The sequence below is a fragment of the Taudactylus pleione genome, unplaced genomic scaffold (assembly GCF_031769625.1).
Source record: "Taudactylus pleione unplaced genomic scaffold, aTauple2 ptg000830l, whole genome shotgun sequence".
Lineage (NCBI taxonomy): Eukaryota > Metazoa > Chordata > Amphibia > Anura > Myobatrachidae > Taudactylus > Taudactylus pleione.
Genome location: NW_028285232.1, coordinates 3702701 through 3723969, shown reverse-complemented (window position 1 = coordinate 3723969; position 21269 = coordinate 3702701). Strand labels below are relative to the sequence as shown.

At 46.3% G+C, this 21269-nt stretch overlaps 1 protein-coding gene across 1 annotated transcript in view; it reads right to left on the bottom strand.

Moving 5' to 3' along the window:
• Window positions 1-19627, bottom strand: part of CCL27 (C-C motif chemokine ligand 27) — a 68931-nt gene extending 49304 nt beyond the window's left edge. The window contains exons 1-2 of the mRNA XM_088458416.1: window positions 19507-19627; window positions 13425-13551 (exon numbers count right to left, since the gene is read on the bottom strand). Of these exons, the coding sequence (XP_088314542.1) occupies window positions 13425-13551; window positions 19507-19573 (194 nt within the window). The 5' untranslated portion in view covers window positions 19574-19627. The remainder of the gene's footprint in view (window positions 1-13424; window positions 13552-19506) is intronic.
• Between the last annotated feature and the right edge of the window lie 1642 nt (window positions 19628-21269).

Here is a 21269-nt window from a genome sequence, read left to right as displayed (position 1 = left end):
TATATATATATATATTAATATATATATACTGTATGTGTATATACTGTGTATGTGTATATATATATATATATATATATGTGTATATATATTAGGGGTGTGCACCGGCCACTTTTCGTGTTTTGTGTTTTGGTTTTGGATCTGGATCTTTCTTCGAGTTTTGGATCTGGATTGGTTTTGCCAAAACCACCCTTCCGTGTTTTGGGTTCTGGGTTTTGTGTTTTGGATCTGTATTTTTTTTAAAAAAAGCATAAAAACAGCTAAAATCACAGAATTTGTTGGTTTCTCTGCTCCTATGCTATTATTAACCTCAATAACCTTAATTTCCACTCATTTCCAGTCTATTCTGAACACCTCACACCTCACAATAGTGTTTTCATGTCCAAAAGGTTGCACCGAGGTAGCTGGATGACTATGCTAAGCGACACGAGTGGGCGGCACAAACACGTGACCCATCTAGGAGTGACACTGCAGTGGCAGACAGGATGGCAGTTAGAAAAACTAGGCCCCAAACTGTACATAATGCAAAGAAAAAAAAGAAGTGCAAGATGGAATTGTCCTTGGGCCCTCCCACCCACCCTTATGTTGTATAAACAGGACATGCACACTTTAACAAATCAATCATTTCAGCGCCAGGGTCTGCCACACAACTGTGGCTGAAATGATTGGTTCGTTTGGGCCCCCACAAAACAAGCTGGCAATTAATGTGTCCCTGCACAAACTGGCTCTACGGAGGCAAGATGTCATCCTCATCCTCCTCATCCACCGATTCCTCACCCTCTTCAGTGTGTACATCCTCATCCTCACAAAGTATTAACTCGTCCCCACTTGAATCCACCACCACAGGTCCCTCTGTACCTTCTGGAGGCTGGTCTCCCTGGAAGAGCTGATAATTCATTTTGATGAACATCATCTTCTCCACATTCTGTGGAAGCAACCTCCTACGCCTTTCGCTGACAAGGTTCCCGGCTGCACTAAACACTCTTTCGGAATACACACTGGAGGGGGGGCAACTCAGGTAAAATAGAGCCAGCTTGTACAGGGGCCTCCAAATTGCCTCTTTTTCCTGCCAGTACAGGTATGGACTGTCTGACATGCCTACTTGGATGCTGTCACCGATGTAATCCTCCACCATTCTGTCAATGGTGACAGTATCATATGCAGTGACAGTAGACATGTCAGAAATTGTTGCCAGGTCCTTCAGTCCGGACCAGATGTCCAAACTTGGTCCTGCCTGCCCTGCATCACCGCCAGCGGGTTGCTTAGGATACCTAAGTTTTTTCCTGGCAGCCCCAGTTGCGGGAGAAAATGAAGAAGGAGCCGTTGACGTGTCACGTTCCGCTTCAGCTGACAGTGTGTTCACCAGCAGGTCTTTGCACCTCTGCAGGCTTGTGTCGGCCGGAAAGAGAGACACCACATAGGCTTTAAACCTAGGATCAAGCACGGTGGCCAAAATGTAGTGGTCTGATTTCAACAGATTGACCACCCTGGAATCCTGGCAAAGCGAATGAAGGGCTTCATCCACAAGTCCCACATGCCGAGCGGAATCGCTCCGTCTTAGCTCCTCCTTCACTTTCTCCAGCTGCTTCTGCAAAAGCCTGATGAGGGGAATGACCTGACTCAAGCTGGCTGTGTCTGAACTGACTTCACGTGTGGCAAGTTCGAAGGGCTGGAGAACCTTGCACAACACGGAAATCATTCTCCACTGTGCTTGAGTCAGGTGCATACCCCCTCCTTTGCCTATGTCATAGGTGGATGTATAGGCTTGTATGGCCTTTTGCTGCTCCTCCATCCTCTGAAGCATATAGAGGGTTGAGTTCCACCGCGTCACAACCTCTTGCTTCAGGTGATGGCGGGGTAGGTTCAAGAGTGTTTGCTGGCGCTCCAGTCTTCGGCACGCAGTCGCTGAATGGCGAAAGTGGCCAGAAATTTTTCGGGCCACCCAAAGCGTCTCCTGCACGCCCCTGTCGCTTTTCAGAAAATTCTGCACCACCAAGTTTATTGTGTGAGCAAAACATGGGACGTGCTGGAATTTGCCCAGATGTAATGCCCGCACAATATTGGTGGCGTTGTCAGATATCACAAATCCCCAGGAGAGTCTAAGTGGGGTAAGCCACTGGGCGATGATTTCCCTCAGTTTCTCTAAGAGGTTGTCGGCGGTGTGCCTCTTACTGAAACCGGTGATACACAGCGTAGCCTGCCTTGTAACGAGCTGGCGTTTCTGAGATGCTGCTACTGGTGACGCTGCTGCTGTTGCTGCGTAAGGTGATACATCTACCCAGTGGGCTGTCACAGTCATATAGTCCTTAGTCTGCCCTGTTCCACTTGTCCACATGTCCGTGGTTAAGTGGACATTGTGTACAACGGCATTTTTCAGGACACTGAGGACACTTTTTCTGACGTTTCTGTACAGTCTCGGTATCGCCTGCCTAGTGAAGTGGAATCTAGACGGGATTTGGAACCGGGGACACACTACCTCCATCAATTGTCTAAATCCCACTGCACTAATGGCGGATACCGGACGCACGTCTAACACCAACATAGCAGTCAAGGCCTCAGTTATACGTTTTGCTTCAGGATGACTGCTGTCGTACTTCATCCTCCTCGCTAAGGACTGTTGGAGGGTCAATTGTTTAGTAAAAGTAGTGGTGTTCCTACTTCCTCTCTGGGATGATGAACGACTCCCAGCAGCAGCAACAGCAGCAGCGGCAGCAGTAGGCGTAGCAATGCAGGATCCTCCAGAGGAATCCCGGATAGGAGAGTCAGTCATGCCAGTGACATGGCCTGCAGGACTACTTCCGATCCTGACTAAGGAAGAAATTGACGAGGAGGGAGTTGACGGTGTGGTTTGCAGGCGCTTGGATACAACAGGACAACGGGATTTAGGTGTCCCTGGACTGCTTACGGTCTTAGCCAAAGTTTCTGAACTTGACAGTAACTTTTTATGAACGCGCTGCAGGTGCCGTATAAGGGAGGATGTTCCTAGGTGGTTGACGTCCCTACCCCTACTTATTTCACCTTTACATATGGTACATATGGCAAGACAGTTGTTGTCCGGATTTGGATAGAAATATTGCCAGACCAAAGAGGTGGAATGTTTGGTCTTCTGCCCAGGCATGACCGTGATGGGCTTTTTCATCCCACGGACAACAACTGTCTCCCCCGGAGCCTGATTTAAACAAACCACATCACCATCAGAATCCTCCTCGCCAACTTCCTCCTCAGCGCCAGCTACACCAGTATCCTCATCCTGTTGTACTTCAACAGTGACATCTTCAATTTGCATATCAGCAAGTGGACTGTGGGTGCTCCTTTCAGCACTTGCAGGGGGCGTGCAAATGGTGGAAAGAGCCACCTCTTCCCGTCCAGTGCTGGGAAGGTCAGGCATCGCAACCACCACCACACTTGGACTCTCCTTGGGGATTTGTGATATCTTCTTAGAAAGCACAGTTCTTCGCTGTGCTTTTGCCAGCTTAACTCTTTTGATTTTTTTAGTGGGAGGAGGGCTTCCATCGTCATGTGAAGCTGAACCACTAGTCATGAACATACTAGGGATCGACCTTAACCGTTCCTTGCCACTCCGTGTCGTAAATGGCATATTGGCAAGTTTACGTTTCTCTTCAGCTGATTTAAATGTCTTTTTCAAGGTCATTTTCCTGAACTTTGCCATTTGGGATTGTATGTGCCCTCTACTATGACATTGGGCATCGGCCTTGGCAGACGACGTTGATGGCATGTTATCGTCTATGTCATGACTAGTGGCAGCAGCTTCAGCACTAGGAGGAAGTGGTTCTTGATCTTTCTCTATTTTATTTTTATCGGAGAAAGTTTGGTCCTCCATTTATGTTATATCGATTTGATATATACGTGCGGCTAAACACAGAAAATAATTTTTTTTTTGGTTTGGACTGGAGTGTACTTTCAGGGGTTACAGCACCCTTTAACGGTCAAGCCAGCCGGCCCTTTACTTATGACACAGGCGCACGCTTGGCACTACTTTGTTGATGCACGTGCGGCTACTGCGCACACAATTCACAAACACAGAAAATAATTTTTTTTTTGGTTTGGACTGGAGTGTACTTTGGGGGTTACAGCACCCTTTAACGGTCAAGCCAGCCGGCCCTTTACTTATGACACAGGCGCACTCTTGGCACTACTTTGTTGATGCACGTGCGGCTACTGCGCACACAATTCACAAACACAGAAAATAATTTTTTTTTTGGTTTGGACTGGAGTGTACTTTCGGGGGTTACAGCACCCTTTAACGGTCAAGCCAGCCGGCCCTTTACTTATGACACAGGCGCACGCTTGGCACTACTTTGTTGATGCACTTGCGGCTACTGCGCACACAATTCACAAACACAGAAAATAATTTTTTTTTTGGTTTGGACTGGAGTGTACTTTGGGGGTTACAGCACCCTTTAACGGTCAAGCCAGCCGGCCCTTTACTTATGACACAGGCGCACTCTTGGCACTACTTTGTTGATGCACGTGCGGCTACTGCGCACACAATTCACAAACACAGAAAATATTTTTTTTTTTGGTTTGGACTGGAGTGTACTTTCGGGGGTTACAGCACCCTTTAACGGTCAAGCCAGCCGGCCCTTTACTTATGACACAGGCGCACGCTTGGCACTACTTTGTTGATGCACGTGCGGCTACTGCGCACACAATTCACAAACACAGAAAATAATTTTTTTTTTGGTTTGGACTGGAGTGTACTTTGGGGGTTACAGCACCCTTTAACGGTCAAGCCAGCCGGCCCTTTACTTATGACACAGGCGCACTCTTGGCACTACTTTGTTGATGCACGTGCGGCTACTGCGCACACAATTCACAAACACAGAAAATAATTTTTTTTTTGGTTTGGACTGGAGTGTACTTTCGGGGGTTACAGCACCCTTTAACGGTCAAGCCAGCCGGCCCTTTACTTATGACACAGGCGCACGCTTGGCACTACTTTGTTGATGCACGTGCGGCTACTGCGCACACAATTCACAAACACAGAAAATAATTTTTTTTTTGGTTTGGACTGGAGTGTACTTTCGGGGGTTACAGCACCCTTAACGGTCAAGCCAGCCGGCCCTTTACTTATGACACAGGCGCACGCTTGGCACTACTTTGTTGATGCACGTGCGGCTACTGCGCACACAATTCACAAACACAGAAAATAATTTTTTTTTTGGTTTGGACTGGAGTGTACTTTGGGGGTTACAGCACCCTTTAACGGTCAAGCCAGCCGGCCCTTTACTTATGACACAGGCGCACTCTTGGCACTACTTTGTTGATGCACGTGCGGCTACTGCGCACACAATTCACAAACACAGAAAATAATTTTTTTTTTGGTTTGGACTGGAGTGTACTTTCGGGGGTTACAGCACCCTTTAACGGTCAAGCCAGCCGGCCCTTTACTTATGACACAGGCGCACGCTTGGCACTACTTTGTTGATGCACGTGCGGCTACTGCGCACACAATTCACAAACACAGAAAATAATTTTTTTTTTGGTTTGGACTGGAGTGTACTTTTGGGGGTTACAGCACCCTTAACGGTCAAGCCAGCCGGCCCTTTACTTATGACACAGGCGCACGCTTGGCACTACTTTGTTGATGCACGTGCGGCTACTGCGCACACAATTCACAAACACAGAAAATAATTTTTTTTTTGGTTTGGACTGGAGTGTACTTTCGGGGGTTACAGCACCCTTAACGGTCAAGCCAGCCGGCCCTTTACTTATGACACAGGCGCACGCTTGGCACTACTTTGTTGATGCACGTGCGGCTACTGCGCACACAATTCACAAACACAGAAAATAATTTTTTTTTTGGTTTGGACTGGAGTGTACTTTGGGGGTTACAGCACCCTTTAATGGTCAAGCCAGCCGGCCCTTTACTTATGACACAGGCGCACGCTTGGCACTACTTTGTTGATGCACGTGCGGCTACTGCGCACACAATTCACAAACACAGAAAATAATTTTTTTTTTGGTTTGGACTGGAGTGTACTTTCGGGGGTTACAGCACCCTTAACGGTCAAGCCAGCCGGCCCTTTACTTATGACACAGGCGCACGCTTGGCACTACTTTGTTGATGCACGTGCGGCTACTGCGCACACAATTCACAAACACAGAAAATAATTTTTTTTTTGGTTTGGACTGGAGTGTACTTTCGGGGGTTACAGCACCCTTAACGGTCAAGCCAGCCGGCCCTTTACTTATGACACAGGCGCACGCTTGGCACTACTTTGTTGATGCACGTGCGGCTACTGCGCACACAATTCACAAACACAGAAAATAATTTTTTTTTTGGTTTGGACTGGAGTGTACTTTGGGGGTTACAGCACCCTTTAACGGTCAAGCCAGCCGGCCCTTTACTTATGACACAGGCGCACGCTTGGCACTACTTTGTTGATGCACGTGCGGCTACTGCGCACACAATTCACAAACACAGAAAATAATTTTTTTTTTGGTTTGGACTGGAGTGTACTTTCGGGGGTTACAGCACCCTTAACGGTCAAGCCAGCCGGCCCTTTACTTATGACACAGGCGCACGCTTGGCACTACTTTGTTGATGCACGTGCGGCTACTGCGCACACAATTCACAAACACAGAAAATAATTTTTTTGTTTGTTTGGACTGGAGTGTACTTTCGGGGGTTACAGCACCCTTAACGGTCAAGCCAGCCGGCCCTTTACTTATGACACAGGCGCACGCTTGGCACTACTTTGTTGATGCACGTGCGGCTACTGCGCACACAATTCACAAACACAGAAAATAATTTTTTTTTTGGTTTGGACTGGAGTGTACTTTCGGGGGTTACAGCACCCTTAACGGTCAAGCCAGCCGGCCCTTTACTTATGACACAGGCGCACGCTTGGCACTACTTTGTTGATGCACGTGCGGCTACTGCGCACACAATTCACAAACACAGAAAATAATTTTTTTTTGGTTTGGACTGGAGTGTACTTTCGGGGGTTACAGCACCCTTTAACGGTCAAGCCAGCCGGCCCTTTACTTATGACACAGGCGCACGCTTGGCACTACTTTGTTGATGCACGTGCGGCTACTGCGCACACAATTCACAAACACAGAAAATATATTATTTTTTTAGCACTTGGGGGGAGCACCCCTGATGGACAGAGCACCCCCTGGACAACACTACAGCACTCCTTTAGGACTGGGACACTGCACAGGACTTTGGAGTGGACACAGCCCCTATGGAGAACTGACTGCACAACACAGTCCAGCCAGCCCCTATGGACTTTGAAGTAGTGGACACAGACCCTATTAACAACAGCAGCACAGCACAACACAGCCAGCCCCTATGGACTTTGAAGTAGTGGACAACAGCAGCACTACACTACACTACACTACACAGCCGTAACTCCCACCCTCCCTCTTCACTGTCCACAGCCGAGTGAGAAAATGGCGCCGACGCGGGTACCTTATATAGGATCCAAAACCCGCGAGACTCGGAAGACGGGATGATGACGTTTTGCCTCGATTTCAGATCCGAGTCAGGCGGGAAAAGTCGAGCCTGACTCGGATCAGACTCGGATCGGGGGGGTTCGGGGGGGTTCGGATTTCAGAAATCCGAACCCGCTCACCCCTAATATATATATATATACTGTATATATGTGTTTGTGTGTATATATATATAATTATATATATATATATATATACATGTATGTGTGTATGTATATATATATATATGTGTGTGTGTATTTATATGTGTGTGTGTATATACATTATACATATATATATATATATATATATATATATTCACACACACCACCCCCCCTACAGCACAAGTCTAGATCCGCCCCTGTAACACGGCAACCATGCCGCGCTCGTGCCGTGTTTGTACAGTGTGAAAGCCCGTGATGTATTTGTAACTTCCACTGAAATTAAACATTGGAAAAAAACTTCCTTTTTTTGCCGGACAGACAAATCCGACGTGTGTGAAATAACCCATTAGCCCATATTCAATTAGATTTGTACCCACAATACTTTTTCGCCTGCCGGACTTTTCGCCTATATCACGTGTTTTGGGTATGGAAACTTTTCGCGCGCGTCCCCACTATTCCCCGTATTCAATTTGATAGTACGCGAAAACGGCACCCGGCGAAACTTGAACAGGCGGTAAGTGCTCTCCATAATGGGGTAATCAGCCTGACACCCCCCAAAAGATGCACTGACATGGGGATCAGTATGGATACCCCCGAATTGGCCTGCTGAAGGTATTTGGGGTATTTAAATGATCTCAATAGTTGCTGTTTGACGTATTTGCATAAGGGGTGAAGAATAGCGTTTAGCAGGTTTTTTTTCGTGAAAATAACTAGTTCCAGCAAAGTTGCTATAGTAAAGTTTAAAAAAATGTGAAAAATCCACCTGCTGCAAGCACCAGCAAAGTAAAAAAAACACCTGCCCCATACTTGGGGGACCCCCCTGAGTCTATTTCGCTAGTTTTTAAGTTTGTCCCCCAACTTTCAACTTTTTCGCCCCCAAAATGAAAGTACTTTTTTGCGGTGTTCTAAAGTGTTTTTTTTTTTTTTGACACAGTTTACCTTTGGGGGACTGTCTTAAGCCTGCACGGGGGTTCTTGCAGTGTTGCACCCCAAAACCCCAATTCTGCACTTTTTTCTGCCTGCAATTCATAGGCGAAACTTTTTTGCCGGGTCCATTGCATTGAACTTTCTGCATGGCGTAAAGTATTTGAAATTGAATACGGGGATAAGTTTCCGTCTGGCGAAATTACGTCACCTGCGTTACTTTTTCGCCGAAACTGACTTTTCGCTCCAAATTGAATACGGGCCTTAGGAGCTCATTTAGAGCTGCTCTCTCGTTCGCAGCCGATGGTAAGCGACCGCGCATGCATACTACTCAGAGCGATTGGAATCCGCTCGCTCCCCCAGCAAAGACAGCCCAGTGTAATGAGTGACAGGAGAGGCCATTTGTGGGTGGTAACAGGGGCAGGACACTAATAATGGGGGAGAGGAGGTGCGCACGCAGGCGTGCCTGAGTGTTTCAACGCTGTTGCAGAGGCGTGCATAATTAACAGCCAGCGTCATAGCACTCAGCCCGGGAGGACGGAGGAGCAGAAGACTAAGGCGGCGGGCTCAGGAGCAGCAGCCGGGATTCAGGTAAGTGTTTGTGTTTTTTAATTTTTATGTGTTCGTCTTTGGCACTGCTTGGGGGGAGCTACTACTGGGGGCACTGCATCGGGGGGGCACTACTGGGGGCACTGCATAAGGGTGGACTACTACTGGGAGCACTATATAAGGGGCACTACTGGGGCCACTGCATATGGGGGGACCGCTACTGGGGGCACTGCATAGAGGGGACTACTACTGGGGGCATTATTTAAGGGGCACTGCATAGGGGGGGGCACTATATAAGGGGCACTACTGTGGGCACTATATAAGGGGCACTACTGGTGGCACTGTATTGGGAGGGGCTACTACTGGGGGCACTGAATAGGGGGACTGCATATGGGGGACTACTACTGGGGTCACTATATAAGGGGCACTACTGGGGGCACTGCATAGGGGGACTGGGGGCACTATATAAGGGCACTACTGTGGGCACTGTATAGGGAGGACTACTACTGGGGGCACTATATAAGGGGCACTGCATGGGGGGGACCACTACTGGGGCACGGCATATGGGGGACCACTACTGGGGGCACTGCATAGGGGGACCTGTACTAGTGGCACTCTATAAGTGGTACTACTGGGGGCACTCTATAAGTGGTACTACTGGGGGCACTGTATAAGAGTGCTCTACTGGGGGCACTGTATAAGGGTCACTGTATTGGGGTACTTCTACAGGGGGCACTGCTACTGGGGACATTGCATAAGGGGCACTATTACAGTGGTCATTGCAAGAGGGGCACTACTACTTGGGGCATTAAGGTGCATATGGAATGGAAAGGAATGTTCCCAGAGTGACGAGAAACAGTGGTGTCATGTTGCCACACATCCATTTCCAATGGCCATTCCCCTTGGCCATTCCCCTTGGCATGTGGCCACGCATGCGCACCTACTTGTGGAGGGGGGCCGCCAGAGAGAGAGGAGGGGTCCTGGACGGAGAGTGAACACGGGCCCCCTTCTCTCTTAATACACCCCAGGGACAGTGTGTGCTCTCTCAGTTGTTATAATTCCTGTAGAAATGGTACAGTCTGAATGTAGTCTGTCCACAACACTTATACCACATTACCTATATACAATGGCACCTATACCACATTACCTATATACAATGGCACCTATACCACATTAACTATATGCAATGGCACCTATACCACATTACCTGTATAATGGTACCTATACCACAGTGCTAGTCAGACGCATGCTCAGTGCCAGTCAGACGTATGCTCAGTGCCATTCAGACGCATGCTCAGTGCCAGTCAGACACACGCTTAGAGCCAGTCAGACGCATGCTCAGTGCGCTCAGTGCCAGTCAGACACATGCTCAGTGCCAGTCAGACGCATGCTCAGTGCCAGTCAGACGCATGCTTAGAGCCAGTCAGACGCATGCTCAGTGCCAGTCAGACGCATGCTCAGTGCGCTCAGTGCCAGTCAGACACATGCTCAGTGCCAGTCAGACACATGCTCAGTGCCAGTCAGACACATGCTCAGTGCCAGTCAGACGCATGCTCAGTGCCAGTCAGAAGCATGCTCAGTGTGCTCAGTGCCAGTCAGACACATGCTCAGTGCCAGTCAGACGCATGCTCAGTGCCAGTCAGACGCATGCTTAGAGCCAGTCAGACGCATGCTCAGTGCCAGTCAGACGCATGCTCAGTGCGCTCAGTGCCAGTCAGACACATGCTCAGTGCCAGTCAGACACATGCTCAGTGCCAGTCAGACGCATGCTCAGTGCCAGTCAGACGCATGCTCAGTGCGCTCAGTGCCAGTCAGACACATGCTCAGTGCCAGTCAGATGCATGCTCAGTGCCAGTCAGACGCATGCTTAGAGCCAGTCAGACGCATGCTCAGTGCCAGTCAGACGCATGCTCAGTGCGCTCAGTGCCAGTCAGACACATGCTCAGTGCCAGTCAGACACATGCTCAGTGCCAGTCAGACACATGCACAGATGGACGATAATTACTCATCTGTGAAAACTTTAGCATAATGTACATCTCTAAATCAGGCCCACTATCAGCAGTGAGGACATTATATCCTTCTGATTTTCAGGTGCTGCTACTGTGGAGAGATTGTACCACCACTAATGGGAACGCCGGCACATTTCAGCATGGCCATTTATTTATTACCAGTTATGTGTATAGCGCACACATATTCCGCAGCGCTTTACAGAGAATATTTTACCACTCACATCAGTCCCTGCCCCAGTGGAGCTTACACTCTATATTCCCTACCACACGCTCACACACATACACACATACACACTAGGGTTCATTTTTGTTGGGAGCCAATTAGCCTGACAGTATATATTTGGAGTGTGGAAGGAAACCGGAGCACCTGGAGGAAACTCCGCACAGTTAGGGCCGTAGTGGGAATCGAACCCACGACCTCAGTGCTGTGAGGCAGTAATGCTAACCTTTACACCGTCTCATTTGCCTCACGATAGCTGAAGGATTTCTGCTATAATTGCTTGAAGTACCCAAACAGCGGCTGCATCCCAGGAGTGTGATTGCGTAAATGTTAGTCATAGCCGTCACGTTCAGGGTCTGTGGTTTTATCCTTACTAGTTCTGCTTTGGCATGTATTATTATTAGTATCATTATTAGTATTATTATTATTAGAAGTAGTAGTAGTAATAGTAGTAGTGCTATTAGTATTATCAGCAACGGCTCCTGCCCTCTTACCTGAGGGGGGCTGCCGCTGCTTCTGGTCCCGGTGCCCGCTCAATCAATGTCAAGCACCAGGACTTGCGCATAACACTAGACCAGATTCCCGAGGCTGCATTGGTAACAGCCCGAGTAGCCCTGTAGGGCTGTCCGGAAGGCAGCACAGCGGTTTCCAATGAAAGCCGCTCTCTGCTTATGGCAGCCCAGACTGGATTTCCCAGGGGGAGGAGACACCTCCCCCTGGGGCTGCCTGTCCTGTGTGTGACTGGTAGGTGGCACTTCCAATAGGAAGCCACCTCCAGTTGCAGTGTAGTCAGTGCAGTCACGGACTGCACTTGCTCGCTGAAGTGGAGGATTTTTCTTGGGCTGCTGCAGCCTCGCAGCCCCTAGGTAAAATCCGCCACTGATAATTATCATTTATTATTATTATTATTTATATAATTATTAGTGTTTATTATTATCATCATCATTATTAATATTATTAGTAAAAGTAGTAGTATTAATATTAGTATCATTATTAGTTTTATTATCATTTATTATTTATATTATTATTAGTATCATCATCATCATCATCATTATTATTATAATTTATTCTAATTATTATTAGTAGTATTAGTATTATAATTTATATTATTATTATAATTATCATCATCATCATCATCATCGTCATCATCATTATTATTAATAATATTATTATCATCATTTATTATAATAATAATAATAATAATAATAATAATAATTATTATTATTATTAGTAATATCATTATCATTTATTATAATAATAATAATAATTATTATTATTAGTATTATAATTTATATTATTAGTATTATTATTATCATCATCATTATTATTAGTAGTAGTAGTAATTTTATTATTATTATTAGTAGTAGTATAATTTATATTATTATTAGTATTATCATCATCATCATTATTATTATTATTATTATTAGTAATAGTATTATTATTATTATTATTATTATTAGTAGTAGTAGTAGTAGTAGTAGTAGTAGTAGTAATATTAGTATTATTAGTAGTTGTAGTAGTAATATTATTATTAGTATTATTATTATTATTAATATTAATTACTACACAAGAGGATTTTTGGTAAAAGAGTGCTGTCTAAAATCATAGGTTGTATTTTGAAGAAACAGTTTATTAATTCAGATGAATCCACAAACCCACAAATGTGACTAAATTCCTCTTTTACCTGCGCATTTCCATATACAGGGGATTGGCATGAACACAGGGATACATGAAGTGGAGAAACATACTGTATGCTAAGCTCTATACCTTGATAGTTCCTGAGAGGTTTGACCTTCTAATTAAATTAACAGACAGTTAAGCTTAAACTATTGTTCTCTGTTATCAACATTTTTTTGTCAAAAGATTGCTAAAAGTGTCTGATTGCAGTTCCCTTCAATGGATTTGCTGACCGGGCATCTGGTGTATACAACAATCTGATACAGTACTTTTCCAAGTACGTTTGTGATTATTCCTAGTAACTCTGTGCTACAGTATGTACCCACTTTATGTTGTAGGGGTAATTTAAGACCTGTGCTTGAAACTCAGAAAATACATTGACTCTGAACCCACTAATCTGTGCCCTGCTCCCCGCACACTTACACAATAGCCTGCAGGCTGCATATTCCATCTTTCCTCTGGAAGCGGACCTTGGTCACCTGCGGCAGCAGGCTCTTTGGGATGCGCTTCGCCAGTTGGGTGCAGCAGGAGACAGAAGGAGACGGCATACCTGTGAAATCAAGAACATTACATTTAATGTCTACTCTCTAGGGGGCTGATTCTGAATCGCAGGCGCAGTGGTTGTAGCTGCGAGCACCCACAGAAACCTGATTTACTGTCTTATATTAATATGAGTATCTGATTAACTTCCTTTATACTAATCTGATCAACTAATGCAGGGGACCGTGCGCGTGCAAGCGAAAAGCCGCACAGCCCATTGATTTTACTCCGGCCGCCGTAACCATCATCATTAGTATCTGCACGTAAACCAGCCCCATGATACAGTATGTGCAGGAGATATATACGTCAGAAATAGTCGTCTCTTTCCCGTACGCCTCTGAGTCAGACAGAGCTTTTGATACATACCCACGGCACTCCCATAAGTCAGGGTGGTTACGTGCAAAATCGCATTGTCACCGCCCTGGTTCCTCCCCCAAAATGGCCTATTTTAAGGAAAGATAGACGCCAAGTTGCGTCCGGCTCAGAATAGGACGAACTTCTGCAGAGATCCATAAAAACTCGCCATTTGCCCCCTGTACCCCTCATGTGAATGGAACTTGCAATCTATGTAAAGGCCTATTATCACTTCTTACAGTCCGGTTTAATGGTATATAGGTCATGGAGGGCAGCACGTTTGATAAAGTGCTCTGCACCTAACATTATACAGACGATCAGTGAGAATCTGCAATTTATCCCTCAGAACCATCTTACTGTACAGATGGCGGCTGGGTCTGCGTAGCCTCTTTGTGGTTCCGGATATCTGCTGACTGTTCATTCAGCCATTAGCTACCTTATGGGCCGTATTCAATCAGATGCTAAAAGTCGCGTTTAGCAGTTAGCGTTCGCATGGCGAACTTAATGCCACTTATGCCAGTTTTGATGCGATCTTCACGTACTTTTTCAATGCGCGCTCCCACTTTTCACCCTATCCAATTGCAAAACACACAAAAATGCATATGTGTGATAATTGCGCATGGCGAAACTAGCGAAAAGTACAGCACAATTTTGGGGAATCAGCCTGTACCCCATAAATAGCCTAACTAACACTGGAAATCAGTATAGAAGTGTACTAATAGCCCTAATAAAAGTATTTGGGGTTCCTAAATTGAGTCACATGGTTATATGCATATTTGCATAAGTGTGGAAAAATGATATAAAGCAATTTAGTTTGGAAAAAATAATTGCTGCAGTTAAATTGGGGGTACATTAAAATGGGGGCTAGTATATTTCTGTGTCTATAAAGTGCAGTTTTAAAAAATTAAAAAAATATATACCTGCTGCAGCCACCTGCAATCCTAAAAACACCTGAACAGCCCCCAATATACCTGCCCCATCCATACAGCCCCCCAAAATACCTGACCCAGTACACCCATTTTCCAACACATTTTACATTTTCACCCCGAAAATTACATGTCATTATTAGGGGGAATTAAGATAATTTTTTGGCTTGCTAGATGCGTTCACACGCAGCCAAAAAGTATGGAAATCAGCGATCGCACGGCAAGGTATTAGCACGCCCACTATGTCTTAGCATGCGATCGCTCTGTGTATGCAGATGCCCACCAGCCTGTCTTAAGATGCCCACTAGCGCACGTCATGTCCAGGAAGTGTATGCAACCATCGGTAACATTGAGGACCATCGGAAGCGATCACAGCGCTTGTGGCTGACCATACCCTACCGCAAGCGCTGCGAGTGCTTCAGTGTGATTTTCAACTATGTGACGTGTACTATGATGCTGTACCTTAATTATGCACGCCTCTTAAATGGCATTAAGATGCTCAGGCACGCCTGCGTCCGCACCACTACTACCCCGTCTTAATGGACCATCCCCTGTCACCACCCACAAACGGCTTGTCCTGTCACTCTAGCTTGCGAGCTGTCTATGCGCAGCGAGCGAATGCATCCCGATCGCACGGACTAGTTCATGCACGTGCACTGCGATGCGTACGCATGCGCAGATTGCAAAAATCGTCTGGCTGCGTGCGAATGCAGCCTAGCGAGTGGGTCTGAATCGGGCCCAAAGTCCCCACATTTTTAGCCAAAAAAAGAGATTTTGCACATTTTATCACCTGCTCTGAGATGGGGAAAACTTTCGGTCGCTTTATGCCTATCGCATACGAATACTCCGGCAATTGGATAGTGCGATACGCACATATTCGTGAAAAGTTCCCTCCCGCAAACGCTTTTTGACAAACACGACTTTTCGCACCTAATTGAATACGGCCATATGTTGGTTGATGGCTGTCTGCAGAGTTTTTCCCCAATGGATAATAAAATTATTTTCAATGTATTATTATTTTATTAACATTTTTGCTGCCCACTAGTGGAAAAATAAAATACAGTATATTAGAGTTCTTTCTGTCCTATATACATGTAAGTGGTAAATTTATAATTCTTACAAATATATATCTACTTTCTTCAGCATTATGATACCAGTGGCTAATCTACTATGGGATGATGGAAAGGGCAGCCCTGGCACATTGGTCCTTCCTGGTATCTGGCCCATACAGAGGGACCCCATCTCTCAACTAGGCATCCTGACAGACATGGTGCACAGCCAGGGCAGAGGGTTTATCTGCTCCCCCTCTAGATGATCTGACTTCCCTCCTGTTATTCTCCTCTGCCCTCCCTTTTCCACACTCTCTGCTCCATCTCTTCCATTCTCTCGGCTCCTCCTCTTCCATTCTCTCAGCTTCTCTTCTTCAATCATCTCTGCTCCTCCTTATCCATCCTCTCTACTCCACTTCTTCTATCTTCTGCTTCTCCTCTTCCATCCTCTCTGCTCCTCCTCATCCATCCTCTTTGCTCCTCTTCAATCTTCTCTGCTCCTCCTTATCCATCCTCTCTACTCCACTTATTCTGTCCTCTGCTTCTCCTCTTCCATCTCTTCTGCTCCTACTCTTCCATCCTCTCTGTTCCTCCTTTTCCATCCTCTATGCTCCTCCTCTTACATCCTCTATGCTCCTCCTCTTCCATCCTTTCTGCTCCTCCTCATCCATCCTCTCTGCTGCTCCTCATCCATCCTCTCTGCTCCTCCTCATCCATCCTCTCTGATCCTCCTCTTCCATCCTCTTTACTCCTCCTCATCCAACCTCTCTGCTCCTCCTCATCCAACCTCTCTGCTCCTCCTCATCCAACCTCTCTGCTCCTCCTCTTCCATCCTCTTTACTCCTCATCCATCCTCTTTGCTCCTCTTCTTCCATCCTCTCTGCTACTCCTCTTCTATCTCTTCTGCACCTCCTCTTCCATCTTCTCTGCTTCTCCTCTTCTATCCTCTATGCTCCTCCTCTTCCATCCTCTCTGCTCCTCCTCATCCATCCTCTCTGCTACTCCTCATCCATCCTCTTTACTCCTCCTCATCCATCCTCTCTGCTTCTCCTCTTCCATCCTCTCTGCTTCTCCTCTTCCACCTCTTCTGCTTCTCCTCTTCCATCCTCTCTGCTCCTCCTCTTCCATCTCTGCTCCTCCTCTTCCACTCTCTCTGCTCCTCTTCTTCCATCCTCTCTGCTTCTCCTCTTCCATCTCTTCTGCTCCTCCTCTTCCATCCTCTCTGCTTCTCCTCTTCCATCCTCTCTGCTTCTCCTCTTCCATCTCTTCTGGTCCTCCTCTTCCATCCTCTCTGCTCCTCTTCTACCATCCTCTCTGCTTCTCCTCTTCCATCTCTTCTGTTCCTCTTCTTCCATCCTCTCTGCTTCTCCTCTTCCATCTCTTCTGCTCCTCCTCTTCCATCCTCTCTGCTTCTCCTCTTCCATCCTCTCTGCTCCTCCTCTTCCATCCTCTTTGCTTCTCTTCCATCCTCTCTGCTTCTCCTCTTCCACCTCTTCTGCTTCTCCTCTTCCATCTTCTCTGCTCCTCCTCTGTCATCTCTGCTCCTCCTCTTCCACTCTCTCTGCTCCTCTTCTTCCATCCTCTCTGCTTCTCCTCTTCCATCTCTTCTGCTCCTCCTCTTCCATCCTCTCTGCTTCTCCTCTTCCATCTCTTCTGCTCCTCCTCTTCCATCCTCTCTGCTTCTCTTCCATCCTCTCTGCTCCTCCTCTTCCATCCTCTCTGCTCCTCCTCTTCCATCCTCTCTGCTCCTCCTCTTCCACTCTCTCTGCTCCTCTTCTACCATCCTCTCTGCTTCTCCTCTTCCATCTCTTCTGTTCCTCCTCTTCCATCCTCTCTGCTTCTCCTCTTCCATCTCTTCTGCTCCTCCTCTTCCATCCTCTCTGCTCCTCCTCTTCCATCCTCTCTGCTTCTCCTCTTCCATCCTCTCTGCTCCACCTCTTCCATCCTCTCTGCTTCTCCTCTTCCATCTCTTCTGCTTCTCCTCTTCCACCCTCTCTGCTCCTCCTCTTCCATCCTCTCTGCTCCATCTCTTCCACCCTCTCTGCTCCACCTCTTCCACCCTCCCTGCTCTTCCACTTCCATCCTATTGCAGCTGCGACTGTGTCTTTATACTAATGCTGCAGCCGCTGAGATCCGTACAGAGATGCTCACCAGCTGCAACGCTAAACTGCTGCTGTGCGCCTTAAGACACACTATCGGCCACATCAGCTGCACCATCAGAACATGGCTGCCGGGGTCAGTGCAACTGTGTCTTATAAGTAAGGCACAGTTGCTAACCTCAACATGCCAGTTACCACCCAGAAATGCTCACCGAAATTGCCTCTCTTTGTCCAAATTCATTCTGCAGCTCCCGATGGTAACCATCGAGACAAATGCACTGTACGACTGAAAACATTGGCTGCTTGCATCTGACAACGTCACTGCATCCACCTCTGAACATGCCCATGATGTGCTGCACATGAACACATGACAGCCGTGTGGAGGAGACGCAGTACACGGATATTGCACCATTGTATCACAGCTTCTCAGGATTAATGCAGGATTAATGCAGCACTGTCACACACGCCCAGCTCAGGGAAGAGATAATCTGCGGCTATGGGGGCAAAAAGGAACAAGATTCCAAGTGATGAACTTTCTGCCAAACATGGTAGGAGACCTTCCTAACCACAAGGCTATAAAATATCCAGTGAAACTAGGATGAGACAGCAATTTACAAACAGAATTAAATTACAAAAGAAAAGTCTTAAGTCATCTTTAAATATTTTGTTAATAATACCTGATTTATAGCCAAACGCTGCCAATTATTTTTGCAAATGAGAAAATACAGATTTATGGTGAAATAAAAAAATGCTTAAAATGTCTCATTCTTAGAACTGATCTATTTAACTCCATATTCACAGATGTTGCTGGTAAACCTGGAAGACACTCAAAATAATATTAGTTTTTCTAATACTATTTTTTCATTATAACGTGATGTTATCAGGGCTTTATTCCCAGCGAATGTGGACCTAAGTTTTTTTAATACAGGTTGAGTCTCCCATATCCAAAATGCTTGGGACCAGGGGTATTTTGGATAACGGAATATTCCATATTTTGGAATATTTGCACATCATAATGAAATATCTTGGGAATGGGACCCAAATATACACACAGAATGCATCTATGTGTTATGTACACCTTATACACACAGCCTGCAGGTAATTTTATACAATATACAACTAGAAATGTGCGCAGATCACCATGTTTGGTTTTGGCAAAACCACCCTTGAAATGTTTTGGTTCTTTTCTGGTTTTATATTTCTTTAAAATTGCTAAAAACAAAAACAGCTAAAATTATGTAATTTGGATCTGTTTACATACACTACAAAACACAAGATTCAGTTTTTAAATCCGAGTTCCGGACTTACAGCAGACCTGAGCTGGGACTCGGTTCTACTCAGAACCCCAAAAGTGATCTAAGCCGGGATTCGATTAGGCTCGATACCACAAAGTTCCAGTGTGTTCGGTTTTCAGCAAAACTGAACCGCACATCTCTAGATCTAACCCCACCAGATTTGGTTTCTAGTAATTAGAGTTTTTCCAACTGTCAACGGATCTAGTGCCAGTCTAGTAATGGTCTTAGAATTCCTTCCTTACCTTGGCCAGGTGGTGTGGTGATGACCATGATGCAAGCCACAAGGATGGCGACCTTCAGGGCTGACATCCTCCTGAAGGTTATGGTTCCAGGAGAGGAAATAAACCTTCCGATCAGTGAGTGACAGAGGCTGGGAATGACTTTCTGTATATAAATCTGCGTTCAGTAGACCCACCCTGCTAAGCAAATTCTCCTAAGGCACTTTCGTCAGGTGGGGAGGTGTGGGTTGCACTGCACTATAGATAATACCTATGTTATAGAACAAAGAGATACAGTACAACACATATAATACATATGTTTTCTGGCTTTTCATAAGTGATAGATTATATTATATATCTAGTTATTCTGGTATAACTATGAGATAGATTCAAATATACCAACTGCCACATCAAATATTGGGCCACGCCAGACCTTGCCAGTTATCTACCGTAGCCAAGTCCTTCTCCGTTGTAAACGTTTGATTGTTCCAATAAAGGGGCAAAGGGGGCAATTGTCCCGAAGTAGCCATGACAAGGCCCCACATTCCTAGTATAGCCCTCATATACCCATATACTATGCAGGTGTGACAACCAGGATTCCGCTATATGGGGGTGCAGGTCTGGAATGCTTTAACCCAGAGCCAGCACCTGAACACTATGCAAATATTATAATCTCTAGTGGGTCCCAACAGGAATAATCGCACCAGCAGGTATGCCGAGAAAAATGTACAATGACTCACAGAGTAGCAGTGCGCCATATAATGAAGCGTAATGGTCACCAACCTGCCGTGGCTATTATCGTGTTTGTCCCCGGTTGAAAAATAAATGTTACTAAAAATAACAATAATAATTCACAACAAAGCATAACTGCAGATCAAACTCTAAATACTGTATCCAGAGTCCTAAAATAAATATGACCTTTCTCCTCCAATTCAAGCTATAAAGGTGGTTGGGGCTGATTAATGTGTCCTTCGCCCAACTCCTGCAGAAGACCCAACTTTAGTTACTGATTAAGGGCCTGATTCAGAGCTGAATGTTCTGACCAGAGCGCTCGCTCTGAATCTGGGCCCTCCTCCATGAAAATGGAGCGGCCTCCTGGCCGCTCGCATAGCTGTGGGTGACCACCCACAGCATATGCGAGCGGCCAAAAAGGTGGACGCGATGGTCTTGACCATCGCGACCATCGGACTTGCGACGGAGACCCTGCGGTAGGGTCTCCCTGCCACAAGCCCTGGAGTGATTTTGGCTCTATCAGAGCCAAAATCACTCCCACTGACATCACTAGTGCTGTCAGTGGGGTCGGCTTCAGACGGTAGGCGTTCCCATGGGAGATCAACATCGACAGCACGCTCCCTTTGGTGCGAGACCCGAAGCAATGGAAAGCCCGTCGCTCCCCGGGTCTCGCGCATGCGCACGACAGAGCTCCCTCCGTCGTGCGCATGCACAGTGGGGAACATCGAGCTGCTTGCGAGCGTACTGCCGCTCGCGAGCGGGTCTGAATGACCCCCTAAGTACGAAACTAATCTCATTATAAATGTTGCTATAAAAAAAAAAGAAAATGTAGGATTCCCCTTTAGTTGAAGTAAGGCTACGATTGGTCCTGTCATCCTGGCACTATTGTCCCATATTCACAGACTGCGTCATTGTGGGGGGGAGGGGGGAATAGTCCTGATCAATTGATTAAATTCTCTAAGTCGTAATTTCCTGCTCATCATTACTACAAGTGTCCATGAGATTTACCGTAATTCCAATTGGTGCAATCATTCAGGTCACGCAAAATGTGTGTG